We start from the raw sequence: 26,550 nt of genomic DNA, 5'->3' as shown, positions 1-26,550 counted from the left end.
TCTGTTCTGCCATTCAATATGATAATGACTGATTCAACTCACTCGTCTATCCCCACTTCCTTCCCATAACCTTTGATCCCTTTAGCCCTAAGAAATGTTTCTATTTCCTTCTTGAAAACATTCAGTGTTTTGGCCATTGTGAAGCATCTTAGGATGTTATGTTACATTAAAAGCTTTATAAAAATCAAAGTTGGTGAGTGCTGCTGTGATTTTACACAATGAGCCACAGCATAGTTCATGCAGCAGCTTCATGTTTATCAACCCAATAGTCTGAAATTAATAAAGATGTCTGCAGTATTGTGCTTTGAGCATATCATTATTTGTGCAAGTTAAACAACCTCCGACTTGTTTACACTCTGTTGAGCGTAGAAGATGAAACGTCTGATTGTTCTTATTGCAATGCAAACAGTGAAAATAACTTTTTGCTGCAGTCTCCATCATGTGGCGAGAAAGCAAACTGCAGAAATATTTTGTTGAAAAGTTACATAAACAAGCAATTAATCTATAGAAGGTTGGCTTAAACTCAATTGAAACTCAATGTGGTTATGGTATCTTAAAAGAAGGATACATGCTCCAAGTATACGAGGTGATACATTGCAGTAAACGATAACAACAGAGACATTGAGCTTCATCTTTTGATTTTTGGCTAACTCTGAGTTATGCCAAGTTTTTTGGAGAGATTTCCACCTTAATAGCTAGCAAGATTTCTCATTGTATCTTCTCAAACTTATCTAATTAACTATTTATCCCACTTGTACAGCATCCCTCATGCCAGATTCTGGCCAAATCTTACCACATGCCATTCCCAGGACAAGTCACCACTCAGTGACTAGCCACCTAAGACCAGCATACAGTGTACTGTCACCATCTTTAAAAGGCCACTGTGCACCTACAAGCACCGATAATGAAAAGGTAAGATAGCATCACGATTCTCCGACAGAGACCTGGAGGTCCTGATCAAAGGGTTGATGCAAAGGAAAGGAGACTTTTTCCTGGAGAACTGGAAAAGGAGGCCATGACACCAGATCTTGGGCAGCCTGGTGTGATGTCACCACCCAGGTCAGTGTTATCCCGTGGTTTAGAGGAATGGCCAGCCATGCCATTGGATGGTCAATGATTTTCTCCACTGCACTCAGCGTAAGCAACATGCTCTTCTCTCTACTATCTTAGCCTCAGTCTAACTCTGTCACCCTCATCACCCTTGTATCTCCCTTTTCCCTTTAGTTTCTGGAGATAATCCCTAGAGACTGACCTTAGCCTGTTCCCTTCAGTGACCTAACCAGACATTTTAGGTGGATGCCTGGCTTCGACCAATCCCCTGGACTGGTTTGGGAGAATATCCTTGACTTACTGGCCAGTTGGAGAATGCCTCTGTGGACTTCAGTGAAGTCTACCTCCTTAAAACATTGAGAAGTGGCTGCTTGCTTGCTGTGTATGCAGTGTGTTTGCCACGTAAAGCCCCTGGCTCATGGTGTAGGTGTGGGATTGATGTAACACACTGCCTTATAGCAAGATGTATGCCCTCATGACTGAGGACTGCTAACCAATGAGGCAAACTACCTAGTTGTGTGATGCACTGATTAGCATGACGAGGCACTGATACTACGAGAGTGAGCACAGAGAAAACAAGTGGACAATCCTCAGATAAAACTGGGTCCAATCTGTCAGCTGGATGCCTGTTCTGGCACACAGTGTCCCAACAGAAGGTTTTCAATGGTACTAGCTGGTGCACCCTGCAACGTAAATCTGTGCTTCCAAAGTATCCTGCCAGTGTATTGGAGAGGTGCCATGATGGTTGTGAGGAGTTGTGTATGCAGGTTGTACCTCTTGATTATGCCCTCAGGTACAGTTTGGACATACTCTGTGGATTTCCATGTTGTGTAAGTGGCGAGCTGAATTCACCAAGCATCCACTCTGATTTCCATGTTGAGTTTCCTAGCGAGAATCTCTCCCCGTCACTCACCCTAGTTATAAAACACGGGACAAAAGTGGAGCCTTCCACTTTTTGGAGAAAATGTTTGGAGAAATTTTAAAGATTTGAGTTAAAAGAACACATAATTTCTCATCCAATTCTGCCACAGGTTTCACAACACCTCATGTAACTTGGATCCCTATAAGATTCCATTCATAGGGCTATTCTTCCCCATCTCAACACAGTGTAAACCCACACTGAGTGAGTGGAAATAGAGTTGGCTGGTACCAAATGCAAATCTGAATGTGAGATCATAATGTCAATGTGAATATACATGATGTGTATTAAAATTCTTGCTTTGACAAGTTAGGACATGGCTGCATTTATAAAGATCTGATTAAGTTATTGATTTTCTTCATAGCACTATGAAGACATTGTTACAAAAAAGAATGATATTCATTCTCACCTTAACAGGTAGAAGTAATGTATTTGAGGCTGGAGGTGAATAGCGCATGTTATATCTTTCAATGCTCTTGTCAGATTATGGATCTGCCACAAACAAATACAATTGTGAAACATACCAATAATATCATTAATTTCTCTTTTGCTTCTTCTTCTTCTTTGCAGTTTTCCCTCACAGACTTTCAAGTTTCGCCCTGTGTTTCTGCTTCTTTTCATAGTTCTGTTCTCAGAATGCAGTGCAATCAGGCGAATCAGATGAAAAGATCAAGGAATTTAAAGATATGAGTTAAAAGAACACGTAATTTAGGGTTTTGCCATAATGCTTTGCACTGGTTTAAAATTCAATTTTTATGGATCAGACTTCACTCACAAAGCAGGCCGTGCTTTTGTGCTGGCAATGTGAGTTTCCACTGACTGCACTGGTTGACGAGACTCGCCCATTTTGCAATCTTTTTTTAACATGCACAATTTAATAATGATTTTTATGACAAAAAATATTCCATTCACTAAGAAATGGACAACACCCTGTACACTTACGCAATGAGTAAATGACTCAATATAGTTCGAGGCCTTGTTTTTGTGATATAACATCAAATGATGCTCACAGAGCAAAATAGACATCTTTACAAATCTTAAGGTTTCTTTTGAGGTAAACCAACTTTCAAATGTATTTTTTAAAAACTGCACTATTTTACTATATGTATTAATACATACTTTTAGAGCAATGAAAATATCAAATATGTTTTTAAAACACAAAGAACTCCAATACTGGAAATGTGAAACAAAAACCAAAATTACAGGAGAAACTCAGCAGATCAGGCAGCATCTGTGGAGAGAAAGCAGAGTTAACATTTCAGGTCCAGTAATCCTTCTTCTGAACTTATGGTAGCTTGAAAACGGTAGTGTATGTGCTGATGCTGGGGTGACAGTGTATAAGGAGTAAGCAATAGGTGAAGTCTAGGCCAGAGGGAGAGAGAGTGAGATGCATAGTTAAGGAAAGGGGTGGATAATAATAAGACAAGGAGATAGAAGAGCTACTAATGGGGACTATAAATGGGTTGGCTGTGCTGAAAGCAGGCCATGTGACAACAGGTCATGGTGAATGGAAATAGCTAAAGAAGGTGTTCAGGCCTTAACAATATTGAACTCGATATTGAGTCCTGAAGGCTGCAGGGTCCCCAAGTGGACAAAAGAGGTGCTGTTCTTCCAGATTGTGCTAAGGTTCACTGGAGCATTGCAGCAAGCCCGAGACAGAGATGTTGGCCAGGGAACGGGGTTGTGTGTTGAAGTGGTAGGCAACTGGAAGCTGAGGGTTATTTTTGCAGACAGACTAGATGTTCTGCAAAGTGGTCACACAGTCTGCATTTGTCTCCCCAATTACAGGAGAACACACTGTGAGCAGTGAATACAGTAGACTAGATTCACCTGGAAGGTGAATCACAGTTTCACCTGGAGGGTGTATCTGGGGCCTTGGATGGTAAGGAGGGAAGAAGTAAATAGGTAGATGTTACACCTTCTGCGATTGCATGGGAACATCCATGGAGGTGTTGGGAGCAGAGGAGGAGTAGAGCAGGATGTTCAAGAGGGAAAACATCCCTGCAGAAGGCTGACCGGGGAAGGGTGGGAGACATGTGTCTGGTCATGGAGGTGCTGCATATGGCAGCTTATGCTCTTCAGATGTGAATGCTGGTGGGGTGGAAAGTGAGGGCCAGGGGAAGAAGAGGGGGTGAGGGCCAAAGTGCGGGAGATGTGTTAAACACAGCTAAGGGCTCTCTTGGTGGAGGGGAATCTTCGGCTCAGGAAAGAGGTGGATATTTCTGAGGTGCCCTGATTTTTGTACGATTCCAACAATATTCTGGATACAACTTATTTGCATGCATTTTCATCGTATGAATCTGACCTAAACCCAAAATTATACTTGGAGGAAAACAGAATTATGCAAAATCAACCACAGCCATCCAGGTAAATAATTTGAACTGAACAGCTTTACCATTCACTCAAGAAAACTGCTGGGAACTAACCAATTACCATCAAGTCAATTAAAAACCAGAAAACTGCAGATGCTGGAAATCTGAAATAAAGGCAGAAAATGCTGAGAATAAAACCCTCAGCAGGTTAGGCAGCAACAGTAACAGGGAGAGAAACAGAATAAATAATTTTCTGGTAAGTACCAATCTTAAGCAGATTACCATGCTTAAATTGCTGTTCTATTAAAAAAAGAGAGTTCCCCATTATCCAGAGGAGATTCTACTTGAAAGTCCTTCAGAAATGCAGAGTTAAACTTCCATTCTGGGAGATCATACATAGGTCAGAACTGTCAGAGAAAGGTAACCCACATTCCCTTCTCACAGCAGTCAGCTGCTATATGCTAGAGTGGGTCAGGTCAGACAGCCAGTCCAAGGGGAATGGATGGTCAGATCTGGCAGCAGGAGAAGAGAGTCGGAGCTGACAGAATGAGAGGTAGTGTTTGGGGATCAGTTCTCGTCCAGCAGTGGTCGGGGCATTACAAATAGGGGGGCACATTAGTTCCAGCAAGAAGTCCCACACACTCAGGTCTGGCGGAAGTTGATCCAGTAGAGGGCAGGTGTTTAGGTGCAGATCAGGGTGGGAACGTTAGGCTGTGGGTCGGGGTGTTAGGTCCCAGGAGGAGATAGCTGGTCGTGTCAGATCCCGTGGTAGGAGAGTCAGATTTCAGAAGGGGGTGGATGGTGGATGGTGGTGTCAGATCTCACAGTCGGAGGGAGTCAGGTCCTGGAAGGGGACAGATGGTGGTGTCAAGTCCTGCAGTGGGAGGGAGTCAAGTCCCGGAAGGGGGTAAATGGTGGTGTCAGGTCATGGGTAGGGTGGGTAGTGGTCATGTCCCAGGGTGGGGAGGGTGTCAGGTTCTGGGCAGGCAGTGGTCAGGTCTTGAGGAGGTGAGCAAGTGTTTGTTGCTGGGCGGGTTGTCGAGGGTTGTCAGACTAGGATCTGGGGGGTAAGGGGTCTGGGTGATGAGAGTGAGCTGAGTATGAGGTCAGCTGAATAGTTACTCAGGAATTACCCTATATCTAGTTTTTCCAGAGTAACTATTTTACTTAATTTCTTTGGAACCATCCAAAGTCTTTAGTCTTTATGGAGACTTTCAGAGGGTTCCAGATGTAGAGAAACTGCCCAGTGGAATCTTTAACTTCCTGGGCAATTCGTTCAGAGTTATTTGATGTTCACACCTCCTCTTGATGCTGACATACAACTGTCTGATTATCAGAAAGTCTGTCCCATATGTGATCTTTCAGCAGAGCTGGGAAATTAAATTTGCAATAGGTTTTAAGCAAGAGTAGACGGGATAAGGACAAGAAGTAAAGTCTGTGATGGGATGGAAGACAAGAGAGACAATAACAGAATTAGTCTTTCAGGACCAAAGGGAATAAAGACAGGGTAGGGAGAGAAACAAAGAAACAGGGGCCTCAGTAGGATTGCATCATATTAAAATGGGGTACGATTCCACTAGTCAACCGGGTTCCTAACCATTTTTGTATCATTAGATAATGAGAATAATACTGAAAAAAGACACATTTTGTTAAAACTTTTCATCTTGACTTGCATTTGTGAAAAGAGCATATTTCACAAGAATATAAAGGTCAGAACTGAACATAGTTACTGATGATTACTCAATGTTCAGCACCATTCACAACACCTTAGCAATCCAGCAAAATAATATCCAGGTGCCAATGTCCACTTTACAAGTGGCAATGAACTTCACACCACATAAGTACATTGCAATGACCATTTCCAGTAAGGGAGAATCTAATCATTACCCCTTAACATTTAATAGCAACACTACTATTGAATCCTGCATTGCACCCTGAGGGTTACTATTAACTAGAACCTGAGCAGGATTTTCGACATAAATACAATAGCTATAAGAGCAGGTCAATGGCTACAAATACTGCCTGAATAACTCACCTCCTGACTCCCTGTCCACCATCTACACGGCACAAGACAGGAGTGTGATAGAATGCTTCGCACTTCACTGGGTAAGTGTGGCTCTAACAATGCTCATGAAGCTTGAAAACAACCAGGTCAAAGCAGCCTGTTTGATTAGAACCACATCTTCAGACTTCTCTCCCTCTACCATCAATGCACAGAAACAATGCAGTGTACCATTCTTAAAATTCATCAAGGCTCTTTAGACAGCACTTACCGTCCCACAAACACAACATTGAACATAGAACAATATAACACAGGAAGAGGCCCTTTGACCCATGATATTGTGCTGAACATGATGCCAAATTAGACTAATGCCATCTGCCTGCCCTTGGTCCATATCCTTCCATTCCTTGCATATCTAAAAGTCTTTTAAATGCCCCTATCATATCAGCCACCACACAACAATCTAGAAGGATAAAGGTGGCACATGGGATGATATTACCTATTATTTCCTCTCCAAGCCAGTCACTATCCTGCCTCGGAAACATGTTACTGTTTCTTCAGTGCCACAGAGTCCAAATCCTGGAACTCCCTCCCAAAATGCATTGTGGGTTTATCCACACTGAACGGTCCACATTGATTCAAGAAGCCAGCTCATTACCACCAAAAGGCGATGAGGAAATGCTGGACCAGCCAGCAATGCTTTCATCCCAAAAATGAATAACCAACAAATTGTCCAGAAGATCAGCTAATTCTTGACAGGGACTAAGATTGGAACTTTAATCAAGGCAAAAATATACTAAGAAAGACATAGTGAACTGAACATCAAAAATCAGTTTTTCAATTTTGTTTCAAATATTTGTATACCTTCTGATATGCCTTTGCCCGGCATACATATGCTCTTGTTGAAGTTGGTTCAACCTTTAAGGCATTTGAAAATTTACGGATTGCTTCATAATAGTAGTCCAATTTTAGAAGATAAATAAGCCCAAGATTTATATGAGCTAAGCAAATAGATCTGGAATTAAAACAGAAACTAGATTAGCCATACAGAAATGGCTCTGATTCAATAATAATAGGATGTAAGCATTTTATGTATATATGTTAGCATTCTGACCATTCTGAAAACCCCCTTTTCATTACTCAGCAAACTATCACCTGTGTTATTCAGATACGTACCTGAAATTAGTCCCCTTTACTTGGTCTTCTGAATTCATCAATACTCTACAAGTAATGTACTTTTTTGCTGATTTATCTTCAAAACATGAAACATTTTGAACTCAACAGTTCACTCACATGCATATGTGACCATCCAATAGCATGCTGGCATGACTCAAATAATTTCGGCTCTTAAAGAATGAAGAATGTCAAAACTAGTGTGAAAAGTAGATTCCAGCTTTTTGACAAGCTGTAGCTGCTTATTTGCCTGATTTTAATCCTCAATATAAACAGTATGTACTGGAATAAGTCGAGAAGAATACCAGATAAAGGATATGTGACGTATAACTAATTAAAATAGTTCCTGTTTAAATCCTGCACAGTTCATAGGTGAATTGGAAGGGAAACCTAGGAGGGAAAATGAGGCTGGAGGAGTAGTTTTGGGAACAAAGAAGGGGCAAAGTAACAAGTTAGGTACTTTACATTGTGGTGGAAGACACCAGTAGCATTCCAGAACTTCAAGAGTCAGAGGGCTGAGGTGAATATAGTGATCATCAATAAGGAGAAGGTACGAGAGAAGCTAAAAGGTCGGGAGGTGGATAAGTCACCAGGACAAGGTGGATTACACCCCAGTGTTCCAAAGGAGGAAGCTGAGCAGATGGTGGAGGCATTGGTAGTGACCTCTCAGGGATCACTGGAGTCAGGAGGGTCCCAGAGGACTGGAAAATGGTGAACAAAACACCCCTGTTTCAGAAGGGTGGGAGGCAAAATACAGGAAATTGTAGGCCGATTAACCTGACCTCAGTTGTTGGTAAAAATTTTACAGTCCATTATTAAGGATGAGATTGCAGATTACTTGGAAATCCTATGGTAAAAATGGGCTGATCAGATTGGCTTTGCCAAGGGAAGGCCATGTCTGACAAATGTTTCAGGAAGTAACAAGCAAGTTAGATAAAGGGGAGCCAAAGGACATGATCTATTTGGATTTCTAGAAGGCATTTAACAATGCGCCACACTAGAGGCTGCTAACTAAGAGCTATTACTGTTAGGGACAAGAAAGTTGCATGGTTAGGGGATTAGCTGACTAGCAGAAAGCAGAGCGTGGGGATAAAGAAGTATTTTTCATGATGGCAGCTGGTGACAGTGGAGTTCTACTGCGGTCAGTGTTGGGACCAGAATTATTCACATTATGTATTAATCATCTGAACAAATGAACTGAGGGCATTTTTGCTAGGTTTACAGATGACACAAACATAGGAAGAGGAACAGGTAGTGTTGAGGAAATGTGGAAGCTGCAGAAGGACTTGGACAGGTCTGGAAGTGGGCAAAATATGACAGATGGAATACAATGTGTGAAAGTGTGAAGTTGTGCACTATGGCAGGAAGAATAGAGGCATAGACAATTGCAAGTTGCATTCAGTAGAATCAGTAAAGAATATTTAAATTGTTGATTTTAACAAAGGTAAGTCTCTCAGAGTTACTAGTCATATCCCCAGAATATTTGGCAGTACATGCAGTCCCCAAGGTCTTTCACAACTTTGGCTTCCTTTCCCTCATTTAATCATTAAATGATTTTTAAAAGTGTCATTATTTATCTTAGTTCCACAGATACAATTATCACCAAAAAGATACAATTATAACCTCCTTCAGTCAGCTCATGATGGTTCTGATGGCATATGTTTCATGCAACTACTCAGTTATACCACTGTACACAATATGACTGGCGCTGGTAAAATAACATCCACCTCCTCCATATATTTGGGTAGCTCACGCAAGTCATCCCATCACTTGGAAGAAAGTGAGGGCTGCAGATGCTGGAGATCAGAGTTGAAAAGTGTGAAGCTGGAAAAGCACAGCAGGTCAGGAGCATCCAAGGAGCAGGAGAATCGACATTTCAAGCATAAGCCCTTCATCAGGAATTTTTTACTGCAGGCTTATGCCTGAAACATTGATATTCCTGCTCCCCTCGGATGCTGTCTGACCTTCTGTGCTTTTCCAGCGCCACACTTTTCAACATTTCCCATCCCTTGTCTGTCCTGACCAGCAGCTGGAAACACTGAAGAAACCATGTGTCTGTTCTGACCATAAGTTGGAATCTCATCTGGCAACCTGGTGCTTCTTTGTGGTCTCTCAGATTCCCATCACTAAACCATCATCTCCCAGACTCCCATCACCCAACTATCAACTCCCAGAACAGGACCTCACCTCCCATCACCTAATAATTAGCTCCCAGATCATTCACAACTTCATGAGCTCAGGAATCTCCCATCCATGGCCTCCAATCTCGTAGACCCACAACCCCCCACCGCCCAGTTCTACCTCTTACCCGAACTCTACAAACCTGACTGCCCTGGTTGACCCATTGTCTCGGCCTGTTCCTGTCCCACCAAACATATCTCCTCATATCTTGACATCGTCCTGTCCCTCTTGGTCCAGGAACTCACATATTCATTCGGGACACCACCCACACTCTCCACCTCCTCCATGACTTTCATTTCCCCAGCCCCCAGTGCCTCATCTTCACCATGGACATCCAGATACACATCCATCCACCACAATGAAAGCCTCCAAGCCCTCCATTTCTTCTTTTTGTGCCAACCCAACCAGTGCCCCTCCACCGACACACTCCTTTGATTGGTGGAACTGGTCCTCACCTTCAACAACTTCTTCTTTGAATCCTCCCACTTCCTTCAGACCAAAGGGGTACCCATGGGCATTCACATGGGCACCAGCTATGCCTGCCTCTTTGCCGGGTAGGTGGAACAGTCCATCTTCCGCAGTTATATTGGCACCATCCCCCACCTTTTCCTCCACTACATTGATGATTGTATCAGCATCACCATAAGCACACATGAGGAGGTTGAACAGTTCATCACTTTCATAAAAACCTTCCACCCTGACTGTAAGTTCAAATACCTCCCTCCCCTTCCTGGACCCCTCTGTCTCCATCTCCAGCGACAACTCAACACTGACATCACATTACCAGAAATACATCTCCTCCCAACACCCACTCCTGTAAATACGTTATCCCTCTCTCACAATTCTTCCAGCTCCGTAGTATCTGTTCCCAAGAGGAGCAAATCCACTCCAGGATGTCTCAGATTACCTTCTATTTCAAGGACTACGATTTCCCCTCTCAAGTGATCAACAATGCCCTCCAGCACCTTTCCTCTACTTCCTGCACCTCTGCCCTTGAACTCCACCCCTCCAACAGCAACAAGGATAGAACCCCCCTGGTCCTCACCTTCCAATGCATTTAATCTCCTGATACAGTGTCTTCTGCCATTTCTACTGTCTACAAACAGACCCCACCATCTGAGATATATTTCCCTCCCCACCCCTATCTGCATTCCACAGAGATTATTCCTTCCGAGACTCCCTCGTTAGGTCCATGCACCCCCCCCCCCACCCTCCCACCACCCCATCCTCCATTCCCAGCACCTTTACTTGTCGCCACAGAAGGTGTAAAACCTGCACCCACAGCTCTCATCTCACCTCTGTCCAAGGCCCCAAAGGATCCTTTCTCATCAGAGGCTTTCTTGCAAATCCAAACACTTCACCTACTGTGGAGCAACACTCCTCAGATGCTGCCTGAACTGGTGCTTCAAGCACTACTAATCCAGAATTTGGTTTCCAGCATCTGCAGTCATTGTTTTTACCTCACCTACTGTGTCTGCTGCTCTTGATGTGGTCTCCTCCGCATTGGGGAGACAGGATACCAATCCCACCGCCCTGTGGTCAACCACTTCAACTCCCCCTCCCACTCCCCCAAGGACATGCAAGTCCTGGGCCTCTTCTACCACCAAATCCAAGCCACTCAATGCTTGGAGGAAGAACGTCTCATCTTCCGCCTTGGTACCCTTCAACTACACAGCATCAACGTTGACTTCACCAGTTTCCTTATCTCCCCTCTTCCCTCTCATTCGAGATCCAACCCTCCAACTCAACACTGCCCTCTTGAACTGTCCTACCTGTCCATCTTTCTTCCCACCTATCCACTCTATACTCCCCTCTGACCCATCACTATTACCACCAGCTGCATCTACTTATCGCCTTCCCAGCTACCTTACCCCAAACCTACTCCCACCCTCCTATATATCTTTCAGCCCCCTTCCGCGCCTCCACCCCCATCCCCCACCACATTCCTGAAGAAGGGCTTATGCCCGAAACATCGACCCTCCTGCTCCTCGGATACTGCCTGACTTGCTGTGCTTTTCTAGCGCCACACTTTTTGATGCTTCTTTTTGGTAGTCAGCCTCAGTTTTCCTAACAACCTTTGTCAGGGGCTAATTTCTCTGAGTCTCAGAAGTATGAAGCCATGGCCAGGCAACTCCCCTTCCTAGAAATCTGGAGCTATTGAGTTTCAGTTTCAAAAGTGCAGCCTTTGAATCATTTTATCACACCCTGGATTAGCATTACGACAGAGAAATGCAGCAGAGATTGCTGAGAGGGCAAATTTTGCACAGCATCCTCTGCCAAATTGAAGCCAGACAATGCAGATGGCTACAAGCTTCTTGCTTGACCATGACAACAGCTGACTGGAACGTCAGCCAATGTATCTGGCATTAGCGTGGCATTCCCTTCGGCCTTCTCCTGCATATCATTGCTTTGAGATCCTAATGTGAAACTCTTTTATCTGAACTGTGACCTTGCCCTCTGGTGAGCTGGCAAGCCAAGCATTCTTTGACACTGGCCTCATTAATGCCATGCATGCAACATTGTACTAATCAAAATTATATAACACTCATGCAGTGTCAATATCTGAGCTGATGGATGCAAAGGACAGATAAATGCCAAGGCATTGTTATCATTGCTGCTTTATTCTTTCTCTCCTCTCCTGGCTGGGAAGATGACAGTTTTTTGGTATCTGTAATCAGAAAGTCAGGAGTGAGGAAGCTTTTATGAAATAAGGGAAGAGGGATGGCAAACAGGAGGTCCATAGTACCACTAGATGCAGCTCACTCATAATACCTGAAAGAGCTGGGAACTGCAAAGTGCTGCAAGGCTGGAGCAGACCACAATTATCACTGTTCTCAGCAATTCTGGAAGACACGGGCTCTGTAAAGTCAGCCTCAGGATAAGGAAGATCACTTGCCCCATTGAAGCTATCATGAAAGACATGCAGGTGTCCTCCTCCTCTGCCAATGCTGCTCTGCTCTTATTTATTTTACATCCCTTGTCCCACAATAGAAAGGATACAAGTCAGTGCCAAAGCAAAATGCTGCAGAGGCTTGAACTCTGAGATGAAAATAAAATTGCTGAAAATATTCAGTTTGTCAGGTAGCATCTATGGAGAGGAACATCATCAGAAGTCTGTGATTTGTGCATTATGCTTGGGGGTGTGCTTACAGTAATAGCATTGAGTAGCCTCTTCTCATTCAGTGTAGCTTCTCTTAAGACTGTCTTAAGCTGGCTGCATCACATGCCATTAGCACTGAGTGTTTAGATTAGATTACTTACAGTGTGGAAATAGGCCCTTCGGCCCATCAAGTCCACACTGACCCGTCGAAGCAAAACCCACCCAGACCCATTCCCCTACATTTACCCCTGCCCCTAATACTAGGGGCAATTTAACATGGCCAATTCACTTAACCTGCACATTTTTGGACTGTGGGAGGAAACCGGAGCACCTGGAGGAAACCCACGCAGACACGGGGAGAATGTGCAAACTCCACACAGTCAGTTGCCTGAGGCGGGAAATGAACCCAGGTCTCTGGCGCTGTGAGGCAGTAGTGCTAACCATTGTGCCACGGTGCCACCCACCGTTTAGCTCCATGCTATGCACTGTGGCAATCAGCAGAATTAGAGCCCTAAGCCACAATTATGTATGTGAGGCTACACCACAAAATATGGTTGCTGTTTATCTTCACCTTAATATAGACATATTCTTGCATAAAATAGTTTTAGACCCCATGGAAAAACACGAGGTACCACATTCCTGATGTAGGGCTTATGCCCGAAACATCAATTCTCCTGCTCCTCGGATGATGCCTGACCTGCTGTGCTTTTCCAGCACAACACTCTCAACTCTGATCTCCACCATCTGCAGTCCTTACTTTCTCCTCCTCGACTACATTTAGAGCACTCTATATAGTTTTGGTCACTGTAATATACAAAGGTTGGACAGGCACTGGAGTGGGTGCAAAGAGGAGTAAAACATTGATGCAGAAATGTGCAGGTCCACATTAGGAAGGATTGACAGGATGGGTTGATTTATCTTAAAAAAAGAATACTGAAGAGTCTCTAAATGCAGGTTTTAAAATTATGAAAGGCTTTGATGAAGTGGATGGAATGTTTCCACTTGTGTGAAAGAGTATAAATAGAGATGATCAATATAACGTAGGCAAAAAGTAATCCAATAAGGAATCCTTTAACCAATGAGTGGTAAGAATGTGGACCATATGCGACCACAGGGAGTGGCAGAAGTGATTAGCACAGATGCATTTGTGAAAGCTGAACATACAATTGGCAAAGCAAAGTTTAGATGGAGAACTTAAGCGAAGAAATTTGGAAGGAGGCACAAATAGCAAATAAACACCAGCGTGGACTGGTTAAACTGAGCAGCCAGTTTCTGTCTCTGTAATTCTCTGCACTTCAATGCAAACCTTCTGGAATGATTTCCCATCAGACTTTCACATTCATTTGACATAATGCCTTTGTTGTGATTGGAGCCAGGTACACCTCATTGTTTTTGAGATTTCTGATTGGGATTGTTAACCTGGGCCAATCAGGAAAGCCTTGGCTGACCAATATTAACCAGAAAGTTATATTGGATGTGGGCACCTGCACTCCCTTTTTGATTTTCTTAAAAATCTCCTCCTCTGCTTTTGGTTGTACTTGAGTCCCACGCTCCTGATCTTCGGGCACCCGGTACAGAGGAGGGAGGGCAGGTCTGAAGACCTCCTCGTGGGTCTGCTCCTGGGCCTGGCCAAACTGGCCATAAACAGGTCCAGGAAGCGGGCCGTGGAGGGGGTCGTTAGGGCCGACTGCCTGCCTCTCTTCCACGGTTACGTTAGAGCCCGAGTGTCCTTGGAGAAGGAGCACGTGGTCTCCACCAACGCCCTGGAGTTGTTCAGGGAGAGGTGGGTGCCGCAGGGAGTGGAGTGCATTATTTCCCCCTCCAACTCTATATTGATTTAATCCCTGCCCTCCCCTTCACTGTTTGATCACACAGCATTGCCTTTTGTGAAGGGCACTGCTTGTCACTGGTCACTCAGTTGTTTTCCTGTCTTCCTGGTGGTGGATACTGAATAAAGATTCGTACACCTTGTGTCTCTCACTGTGTCTCTCACCTGCGCACACACACAACATGGGTGCTGGGGAAAAATAAGCACTGCCCTAGTTAGGCGGTAGTGTGGGGGTTAATAAAAAAAACACAGTTATATCCCCAGTGGAGGGATCTCTATGCGGGAGTCCTCTCCCTTTCTCTCGTGGATCTGGGGTGGAGGGTGCTGCACGCAGCAGTCCCCTGCAACCGCAGATTGCGGTGGTTCACGTACTCCCAGCCCAACTGCTTGTTCTGTAGCGCTGTGGAGTCCGTGGACCATGTATATGTTGGATGGGGGTGTTTGCACTCCCTTTTTCATTTCCTGAAAAACATCCTTTTCTGCTTTTGGTTGCACTTCAGTCCCACGTTCCTGATCTTCGGGCACCCGGTACAGAGGAGGGAGGGCAGGTCTGATGACATCCTCATGGGTCTGCTCCCGGGCCTGGCTAAACTGGCCATAAACAGGTCCAGGCAGCGGGCCGTGGAGGGGGTCGTTAGGGCCCACTGCTACCCCTCTTCCGCCGTTATGTTAGAGCCCGGGTGTCCTTGGAGAAGGAGCATGCAGTGTCCACCAACACCTGGAGTTGTTCAGGGAGAGGTAGGCACTGCAGGAAGTGGAGTGTATTATTTCCCCCTCTAACTCTATTTTGATTTAATCCCTGCCCTCCCCTTCACTGTTTGATCACACAGCATTGCCCTTTGATGTGAAGGGCACTGCTTGTCACTGGCCACTCGGGTGGTTCTTTTCTTCGTGGTGGTAGAAACTGAATAAAGATTTGTGCACCTTGTGTCTCTCACTGTGTCTCACACCTACACACACACACACACCATGGGTGCTGGGGAAAAAATAAGCACTACCACAGTTAGGCAGTAGTGTGGGGCCAAAAAAAAAGTTAAAAAATAAACAGTTGTATCCCCAGTGGAGGGATCTCTACGTGGGAGTCCTCTCCCTTTCTCTCGGGGATCTGGGGTGGAGGGTGCTGCACGCAGCAGTCCCCTGCAACCGTAGATTACGGTGGTTCACGGACTCCCAGCCCAACTGCTTGTTCTCTGGTGCTGTGGAGTCCGTACACCATGTATATATTGGGTGTGGGCATTTGCACTCCCTTTTTGATTTCTTAAAAAACCTCCTTCTCTGTTTTTGGCTGCACTTCAGTCCCATGCTCCTGATCTTCGGACACCCGGTACGGAGGAGGGAGGGCAGGTCTGAAGACCTCCTCATGGGTCTGCTCCTGGGCCTGGCCAAACTGGCCATAAACAGGTCCAGGTAGCGGGCCATGGAGGGGGTTGTTAGGGCCAATTGCCTGCCCCTTTTCTGCAGGTATGTCAGAGCCCGGTTGTCCCTGAAGAAGGAGCACGCGGTGTCCTAAGAGTTGTTCAGGGAGAGGTGGGCGCCACAGGAAGTGGAGTGTATTATTTCCCCCTCCAACTCTATTTTGATTTAATCCCTGCCCTCCCCTTTACTGTTTGATCACACAGCATTGCCCTTTGATGTGAAGGGCACTGCTTGTCACTGGCCACTCGGGTGTTTCCTTTCTTCCTGGTGGTGGAAACCGAATAAAGATTTGTACACAGAACCCCACAACAAAGCCAAGCCTCGGCCGAGGAGTGAAACAGTTTACCAGGATCTGGTCAGCAAGCCATTGCAGTTGCTCCTGGTATGTGGACTTGAGACAGCAAAGGTGTCCCACAAGGCCTAACTTGAGTAAGAAAACTCGTGTGGCGCTGCCCAGGAGAGTGCACACACTAGAAAGTCCCCCTACACATGGGCTGGAGCAATTAAATTGCTTAGTGACACCCAATTTGGAACTGATTAAAATTAACGTTTAATTCAATGGTCACCCAGTTCCCATGGAGGTCAATACCGGTGCAGCTGTATCTGTGGTTGCAAGACCTGTCTGCAACAAGATTCGCTCAGGACTCCAACCTTTGAACTTGCGCAAGACCTCAGCCAGACTGAGAACACACACTGGGAAATGGTTGCAAATGAAGGGTACGACATTGGTTCCAGTCTTCTATGAGAAGCAGTTGGTGCAGTTACCACTGCTGAAAGTCAAAGGCTCAGGCCCAAGCCCATTGGGAGCAAATTGGTTGAGAAAGATTCACCTAGTTTGGCTCAACATTTTTTGATTAGAAAATGGTTGCCTTGATGAAATCCTAGTGAAATACCCAGGAGATTTTCTGGAAGGGCTTGGGACTATCAAAGGGGCAAAGCTACTTTACATATTGACCAGGAAGCAGCTCTGTGATCTTGCAAGGCCCACCCAGTGCCATAAGTTGAGGCAGAAATCAGGAGCTTGGAGAGTAAACGAATCATGAAACCAGTACAGTTAGCAGAATGGGCAGAACTGGTCATACCAATTGTGAAGCCTGTGAGGATTGTAATCAAACAGTTAACTGCTTCTCACTGCTGGATAAGTACCCAATCACTCGCATAATGGACTTGTACGCAAAGTTGGCACGGGGGCTATCCTTTAATGAGCAGAACATGAGCCACGCATACCTGTGATTGTAACTGGATGAGGAGTCGCAGAGTTATGTCACAATTAACATCTATAAAAGTTCATACCAATATAAAAGATTGCCATTTGGGGTATCAGTGGCCTGCACCCTTTCCAGCAGATCATGGAAAACATCTTACAAGGGCTACCCAGGTTGCCATTTACCTGGATGATGCACTAATAACAGGGAAGACCAAGAAAGAACACTTGAAGAACTTGCACATAGTGCTGAAATATTTCTCTCAGGTGGATGTATGCCTTAAATGAGAAAAAATATGTGTCCACAGTGCCTCAAGTGGCCTACTCGGGTTACAGAGTTGATAAAACCAGGTTACACCCATTGGAAGAAAGTGAGGATGATCAAAGGAGCCCCGGCTCCCACGTCTGTACCAGAGCTTAGGTCTTTCATTGGGTTAGTAAATTATTGCAGAAAATTCATATGTAACCCAGCCTCCATCTTGGCACCTTTACACCCGCTATTGAAAAAGGGTCAGCCTTGGATATGTTCTCAAGGCCAAGAAACAGCCTTCAGGGAAGTGGAAAAGCAGTTGTCATCATCTAAGGTGTAGGTCCACTACAATCCAAAGCTGACATGTGAAGCCTCCCCATATGATATTGGGGTAGTGTTGGCTCATGGGTGGCGAAATGTAGGGGAACACCCAATACCATATGCTTCCTGGACTCTGGCTGACAGTGAACGCAAGTATACCCAGCTAGAGTAGGAAGGTTTAGCAGTTGTCTTTGGCATGAGGAAGTTCCACCAGTACCTTTACAGACAAGAATTTGTCACAGTTACAGATCACAAATCCCTGCTAGGGCTACTGAAGGAAGACAAGTCAATGCTGCACATAGTGCCTAGTATAACATTGCAGCAGGCCTATACTCTCATAGTGTGCAAGTCCAAATCGGAACACCATCCAGGAAGCCAAGTGGCTAATGCCAATGCCTTGAGCCACCTCCCACTGGCAGACATTCCACTAGTGGTGCCTCCCCTGCAAGAGTCCATTTTGGTTTTAAACTTTCTGGACACCCTTCCGGTCACTGCCGATAATATTACACTGTGAACATAAAAATCCTGTTCTAGCGAAACTGAAACAGCTAGTGGTAATGGGGGAAACAGAAGGGCCATCACAAACAGGACTGAAACCTTTCTGGACCTAGCAAGACCAGATTATCGTAGAGGATGACATATTGCTATAGGGAGCAAGAGTGATTGTCCCGAGTAAAGATCGCCACCAGCTACTGACCAAATTCCATCGGGGCATCTAGGTGTTTCCAAGATGAAGATGCTGGCAGGAGCTATGTCTGCTGGCCAGGGTTGAATGCTGACATAGCTACTTTGGTAGGGCAGTGCCCAGAGTGCCAAAAAGGGCAAAAGTTGCCACCAGCAGTACCCCCACATTCGTAGGAGTGGTTGAGTAAACCCTGGACTCGGTTACATGTCTGTGACTATGCTGGTGCTTTCATGGGCTCAATGTTGCTGGTCATTATGGATACCCATTCAAAATGGTTGGATGTGCTTAAAGGTCATTCAACAAACTCAGGGGTGATAATTGAGAAACTGCGAGCATTGTTTGCGATACAGACTCCTGGAAGTTTTGATCATAGACAATGGGACATTTACCAGCAAGGGAATCTGCATATTTCCTGCAGTCAGATGGCATTCAAACTGTCTCTGTTCCTGTTGGATTATAGGACCACGCCGCATACAACAGGGATAGCTCCAGCAGATTTGCTAATGGGAAAAGACTCCATACCGGGTTAGACCTGAAATTCCCAGACCTGAGGTTGGGAGGGTGAAATGGAAGCAGGAACCAAATGCATCCTCTAACTGAGAGACACAATTTAATTCACGGGATGAACTTTGTTGCCAGAATCATGGGAATGGCCCTGAGTATGTACAAGGCAAGGTCAGGTCCCGTGACTTACAAACTTCAGGTAGGTGATACAGTCCTGAACAAACACATGGATCACCTCAAAGCTGCTACCTCAGATATGGGGCAGGAGCAAAACATACCTAGCCCCTCAGAACAGCCTGAAGGCCTGTCAGAAACCACAGGTACTCCCCCTCCATCTAGTGTTGAGGACATTTCAGAGTCTGAAATGGATGCAGCCTTGGTACCATTACCACTGGAAGAAGGGGAGGAGTCTCTTCTGTGACATTCCAGATGCAAGAGGCATGCCATAGTTTGATACTCGCTGCCAATGTCTGAGTCTGAGTCAGAGGAACCAGAACTAGGGTGAAAGCATCACAAGAGAAGTTACAAGTGAAAGCCCCACACATACATCGCTGGACCTGGGATGGAGTTGAGGGGGGAGTGGGGTTATGTCGTGATTGTCCCAGGTTAACAACCCTAATCAGGAAAGCCCTGGCTAACCAATAAAACCTGGAGGTTAGTATCTCCTCAGTTGAGGACAGATTCCGAGCTGGCTGGCTACAACCAGTGTAATGTGCGGTAATATATAAGTGACTTGACACTGGCATCTGTGCAGTTACTTCAGCATTGTTGCTACAGCTTTCAAATGAGCAAGATGTAACCACATTCCCCATCAGATCCAACATACACACTTAGCACTGCTGTTCACAAAGAGATTGCAGGGAGCATGAGACTATCAGTGGTTTCACTCCATTGGAAAGTGCATTTGAAAAGAATCTTTGCAGAAAGACACTGTGGTTTTTGTTCAGATTAATCCTGAGCTGAGCTGTGTTATAGAATATGATGGTCTGCAGACAGTTTGCAAGGTCACACATTAAGACATCTACTGAAATGCCATCAACTTGTGAAGATACACTTTGGTCTGCTTAAAGCTTGCAGGTATCCCAATGCAAAGAGCTGTCCATAGTCAAATGTTGTGGAGTGGTGAAATCTAAGCCCTCAGCTGATGTGCTAAGGCACAGGACGGTTAACACAAATGCTCAATGAAGGAATTGCATAGTTTTGGACCCTCCTATCAATACCATCCTGCTGGATTGTAAAATGTGAGGCTGTCTACATCAAGAAATGTTTAATGTAATAGTAGATGCAATCTGTTTTAAAAGTACTTTTGAGTGTGATGTTCTATGCTTAAAAGCAAATCAATACTACATTGTGTAAACTGTCACAGTTTAATTTTACTGTCAGTATCTTTACATATCCTATCAGACACCGCATCACAAAACTGGCCATGAGCACACTTTTTATGTCTTATTCAATTAATATGTCTCTGTCTTTTAAATTGACTTCACAGAGACAAAATTGTATTTCCAAGAGTTTTCTGTTTGTGTAGTTATTTATTTTGCTTATGGGACAGTCAGCAGTTTAGTATTGTTGCAATAGCATGTAGAGTATACAAAACTATAGGTAGGCATATGTAATCTAACTGCTAAGGAAGAGGGAGTTATCTTACGTCGGAAAAGCAATTATTTGTCACTTAAAACCAAACTCTATTAACTTGTTCGTTTGTTCATTTCTTACCCAAACTGTATCAAATTCGATAATTTCAGCTTATTACTTACTGCTAAAAATTATTATCAACAGATAAATTTGTGTTGTAGTTTAGTCAACTGTAAAAGTGCTTGGCATAAGGTATCCTGAACCAACACAGGCAATTTTGCACATTAATTTGCATTTCAAGTCTTCAGATGGGAGAAAGGATCTGAAGGAGGTTAAATTGTGACAAATATGACTCAACAACAATGTTGTAATACGTAAACTGAGGGAGCAACCAGTCTTTAGAAGACTGGAAGGCAGGCAGAAAGGAGACAACACATTAGATGAGATGGGAGAATATGCATTTTATATGTAGGCAGGAAGAAATATTGGATTTTTAGAGTTCCAAATATAAGGAAAGAAGCTTACTGTGTACTATTCAAATTGTGGATAAAATAGTTACTGCTCAAATTCTTTAAATTTTATATATAAAGTGACTTTGGAAGTCATGAGTACAACAAGCCACAATGTACCATATAACAACATTGATCCAAACATAACTCTTTTTATAAAAGGAAAAGAAGTTGCTTGCCCTAAAATTTGGAAGACAAAAATAGACCATATGAAAACAGCCATGCATTAATAGAATACTGTTTATTCTTTTCAGTCCATTTCAACATCTTCTGTCCCTGCGCAACCATCCATCGTTTTATGTTTTCTAGGGGTTATACATGTGAGTTGTTGTTTTCCTGGTTTTTATGTCTGGTGGTTCCTGGGACGATGTCACTCTAGGCAGGATGTTTTTACTCTGCACCAGTCTGCTGCTGTGTTGGTACTTGAGTGACCAAGCCTAAACAAGGGTGATTGCTTGAGGACATAGCTTCTCCATTTAACTTTGCTGCAGTGAGTGTTGCTGCTGTGCTAATTGTTACCATGAATCCATTGGATTTGTTAGGAAATAGTTCACATCTAGACTGATGGTCAGTCAGTCTTTAGTTCAGTTATCAAAATCAAATCTGCCTCAGCTGCTGTATGCATTGCTACTTTTTCAGAGCAGTATCTATGGCAAATAGCAGCCATCTATACCTTCAGAATGACAACCAGAACTGAGTCAGAAAATATTTTCATTTAGATGAAAGCAAAATTATGAGGTATATAGTTCTTTTATTGGCATCCACTATCACAAATTGAAGGTCAAAAATTGTTAATCTACAGTTAGCTATTCTCAAAGAATTAAATTGTTCTTGTTCATTCTCTGCAATGGTGTAATTAACTTTCCTAGTTTATGGGTGTTTTTTTGAAAAGTGATTGTTTGCAATGCTCTCATGTTTTCACGAGAACTGCACCATACACTCAGCTTGTCCATTGAAAATGGCAGTGAAAAATGACAAGGGTCTCTTCCCTAGGATGGGTGAGTTCAAAACTGGGGGCATATTTTAAGGTGAGAGGAGAAAGATTTGAAAAGGACATGAGGGGCAACGTTTTCACACAAAGAGTGGTTTGTATATGGAATCAGCTTCCAGAGAAAGTAGTGGATGCAGATACAGTTACAACATTTAAAAGACATTTTGATAAGTTCGTGAATAGGAAAGCTTTGAAGGGAGAAAGTCTAAGCATAGGCAGGTTGGATTAGTTAGCTTGGGAACATGGTTGGAGTGGGCTAATTGGACTAAAGCAATTGTTTCCATGATGTACAATTATATGATACTATGATTCTAGGAGTAGGCTATGCAAGAGGGTAGTAATATCTGGATTATTCCAGGTGCTATAAGCGAGTGAGAGTAGGAATAGGAGGATGGAGCAGATGAATGTGTGGCTGAGGAGCTGGTGAAGACGAGAAGGGTTAATGTTTTTGGAACATTGGAAATTCTTCTGGAATAGGAAAGACCCGTATAACAAGGACAGATTACACATGGAAGGGGATTAATATACTGGCAGGGAGATTTGCTCGAGTTGCTTGGGAGGATTTAAACAGTAAGGGGGGTGGGGGGGACCCAAGGATCTAAAATTTGAATTTCAGCAACAAGTATATGTAGATTTTTATTAACCACAAAATAGTTTTTCAATTTAAAAGAATACTATAAAATGGCTGAGAATACTGATTGAACCCTATGAACCTGTACTGCTGATTTGCAGAATTAAACTGAAATTCAAAGATAAGAGATCAATAGAGTTTTCATAAAACGAATACTGACACATTAATTGACTATTTGAACTAACCTTGAACTGATACATGGCATGACAATTTACGTAAATAAGATTTCTTTTCCAAGGAATACCATTGGATTAGCCTGTTGTCAATCATGTCACCATGTTACAGTTGATTTAACTTTTCTTGTAATTAAGAACCCTTTCCCAGAAAATATCATTGGATTAACTTGCTTTAAATCATGTCACCTTATTATATGTGATTGATCTTTCTTGTAATTAAAGTTGCATTATCTCTTAAAAAACATATAATGTGTAATTTTCAACTGTAATTGCGCAACTTCACCATGGAAAACAGAAGCTTTAACCTCTGTGTTGCTGGATAGAATTGCGTCAAGGTACCTTAATTCAATATACTAATGACCCTTGCTTTTTGAACAGACCGCATTTGTCGATTCTTTTGACCAATCTCGAACCAAGAGGTCCCTCTTGAGGGGTCTTAGATCTTCAGTGAGACTCAAGGAGATAGTGAGGAAAGGGATCAGTCTGAGACTGGTACAGTTGGAAAAAGGTGCAAGTCAAATAGTCAGGGCAGGCAGGAACAAAGCAGAGAACGGGGCAGATCAAACTGCATTTATTTCAATGCAAGAGGCCTAACAGGGAAGGCAGATGAACTCAGGGCATGATTAGGAAGATGGGACTGGGATATCATAGCAATTACAGAGATGTGAATCTGCGATGGACAGGACTGGCAGCTTAAATGTTCCAGGATACAAATGCTATAGGAAGGATAGAAATGGGGGCAAGAGAGGAGGGGGGTGGCATTTTTGATCGGGGATAACATTACAGCTGTACTTAGGGAGGATATTCTTGGGAATATGTTGAGGGAGGTTATGTGGGTGAGACTGAGAAATAAGGAAGGGATGATCACCTTATTGGGATTGTACTGTAGACCCCCGCAATACTCAGTGAAAATTGAAAAAGAAATTTGTAAGGAGATCTCAGTTATCTATAAGAATAATAGGGTGGTTATGGTAGGGGATTATAACTTTCCAAACATAGACTGGGACTGCCAGAGGCAGTTTAGATGGTTTAATTGGAGAGGAATTTGTTAAGTATGTACAGGAAAATTTTCTGAATCAGTATGTGGATGTACCTACTAGAGAAGCAAAACTTGATATACTCTTGGGAAATAAGGTAAGGAAGGTTTCTGGGTAATCCAAGATGGAGGATGAGAAAAATTTCTGGCAGTAACAGCTGCTCCTTTTTTGAGGTATTTTAGGTGCTGGAGGTGATTTCCTCAAATTCCAGGAGCAGCAATTACTGCTTTATATGCTGTTGCATTGTTTTAGAACTTTGGGGAAAAAAAGTCAAAACAACAGTAGTTTTAAAAGGGAGAAGAACAGACAAAGGAAGCACATGGTGAGGTCAGTGCAGGAGAGAGGAAGAGAGAAAAGAAACTGACACTGCCTTTGCTGGTTGAATTCATGTATCGCTGGACATCAGAGTGCATCTGGGAAAATTAACAAACAGTGAAATTCACAACTGATATTGGAAGAACTGTTGGGCGAAGTTCGCAGCACAGAATCAGATAAGTTAATTGTTGTTTTAAGTGTGGCCTATAGAAATTTGTAGTAGTGAGTACAGTGGGTTCTTTCTTGATTATATGTTTTTGGAGATATGTCTCTTGATTAAACTTAAAATATAAGCTATAACTATTAATTTAACCTGGGGCAGTGTTTGTAGAGAAATAAGACGGTGTTACTTTCTGGGTCTGTAGATTGTGAAGGAGCAAAAATAGCCTTTAGTAGAGTGACATGTGCTTCTTGTCAGATGTGGGAGCTCAAAGAGAGTTTAAAGGTTACTGCAGATTATATCTGCCATAAATGTTGTTGGTTGCAAATCTTATCAGATCGAATGGATCGGCTGGAGAGACAGTTAGAAACAATGAGGAAATTGCAACAGCAACAGTATGTGATGGATGGTAGTTACAGGAAGGTGGAAAGTCTCAGATACAGTCACATAGATGGGGTAACTCCAGGAAAGGTAAGAGAGGTCGGCAGCTAGTGCAGGAGTCTTTTGTGGATATACCCATTTCAAATAGGTGTACTGTTTTGGAAAAGGTAGGGGATGATGTATTCTCAGGGGAATGTAGCACAAACAGCCAAGTTTCTGGTATTGAGAGTGGCTCAAATGCAACAAGGGATATGTCGGGTTCCAAGGGATCAATTGTGTTAGGGTATTCTCCAGTCTGAGGTACAGAGAGATGTTTCTGTGGCCAGCAGCGAAAAAGCAGAATGGTGTGTTGCTTCCCTGGTGCCAGGATCAAGGATGTCTCAGGGAGGAGAGGGGCCAGCAAGAGATCATTATCCACTTTGGAACCAACGACATAGGAAGAGAAGAGTCTCAATCTGAGACTGGTACAGTTGAGAACAGAAGTGAGTCAAACAGGACAGGCAGGGACAAGGTAGGACGAATAAATTCTGTTCTTCTCTCTTTGAAAACTGCTGTTGTTTTGACTGTTTTTTGAGATTCTGAAGGAAGATTACAGAGAGTTAGGTAGGAATTTAAAAAGGAGGTCTTCGAGAGTAGTAATATCTGGGTTACTCCCGGTGCTACGAGCTAGCAAGGGCAGGAGTAGGAGGATAGTGCAGATGAATGCATGGCTGAGGAGCTGGTGTATGGGAGAAGGATTCACATTTTTGGATCATTGGAATCTCTTTTGGGGTAGAAGTAACCTGTACAAGAAGGACAGATTGCACCTAAATTGGAAGGGGACTAATATACTGGCAGGGAAACTTGCTAGAGCTGTTCAGAAGGATTTAAACTAGTAAGGTGGGGGAGTGGGACCCAGGGAGATAGTGAGGAAAGGCATCAATCTGAGACTGGTACAGTTGAGAACAGAAGTGAGTCAAACAGTCAGGGCAGACAGGGACAAGGTAGGACTAATAAATAAAACTGCATTTATTTCAATGCAAGAGGCCTAACAGGGAAGGCAGATGAACTCAGGGCATGGTTAGGAAAATGGGACTGGGATATCATTAGCAATTACAGAAGCGTGACTCAGGGATGGGCAGGACTGGCAGCTTAATGTTCCAGATTACAAATGCTACAGGAAGGATAGAAAGGGAGGCAAGAGTGAAGGGGGAGTGGCATTTTTGATAAGGGATAACATTACAGCTGTACTGAGGGAGGATATTCCTGGAAATACATCCATGGAAGTTATTTGGGTGGAACTGAGAAACAAGAAAGGGATGATCACCATATTGGGATTGTATTATAGATCCCCTAACTGTCAGAGGGAAATTGAGAAGCAAACTTGTAAGGACATCTCAGCTATGTGTAAGAATAAAAGGGTGGTTATGGTAGGGGATTTTAACATTTCAAACATAGACTGGGACTGCCATAGTGTCGACTTAGATTAGATTTTTTTTTTTACTTAGATTACTTACAGTGTGGAAACAGGCCCTTCGGCCCAACAAGTCCACACTGACCCACCGAAGAGCAACCCATCCAGACCCATTCCCCTACACCTAACACTACAGGCAATTTAGCATGGCCAATTCACCTAATCTGCACATTTTTGGACTGAGGGAGGAGATCGGAGCACCCGGAGGAAACCCACGCAGACACAGGGAGAATGTGCAAACTCCAAACAGGCAGTTGCCCGAGATGGGAATTGAACCTGGGTCTCTGGCGCTGTGAGGCAGCAGTGCTAACCACTGTGTCACCATGCCACCCAGAAGGGTTTAGATGGAGAGGAATTTGTTAAGTGTATACTAGAAA

General features: G+C 43.7%; 1 protein-coding gene across 1 annotated transcript in view; it reads right to left on the bottom strand.

Moving 5' to 3' along the window:
• The window catches only part of ttc6 (tetratricopeptide repeat domain 6), a 230,399-nt gene that overhangs the window by 81,597 nt on the left and 122,252 nt on the right, over positions 1-26,550 (bottom strand). Inside the window, exons 17-18 of the mRNA XM_072567883.1 lie at positions 7,148-7,298; positions 2,379-2,461 (exon numbers count right to left, since the gene is read on the bottom strand). Coding sequence (XP_072423984.1) covers positions 2,379-2,461; positions 7,148-7,298 — 234 coding nt within the window. The remainder of the gene's footprint in view (positions 1-2,378; positions 2,462-7,147; positions 7,299-26,550) is intronic.

This window comes from Chiloscyllium punctatum, chromosome 4, assembly GCF_047496795.1.
Source record: "Chiloscyllium punctatum isolate Juve2018m chromosome 4, sChiPun1.3, whole genome shotgun sequence".
In the NCBI taxonomy this organism is placed as follows: Eukaryota; Metazoa; Chordata; class Chondrichthyes; order Orectolobiformes; family Hemiscylliidae; genus Chiloscyllium; species Chiloscyllium punctatum.
This window is presented reverse-complemented; position numbering and strand designations above follow the sequence as displayed.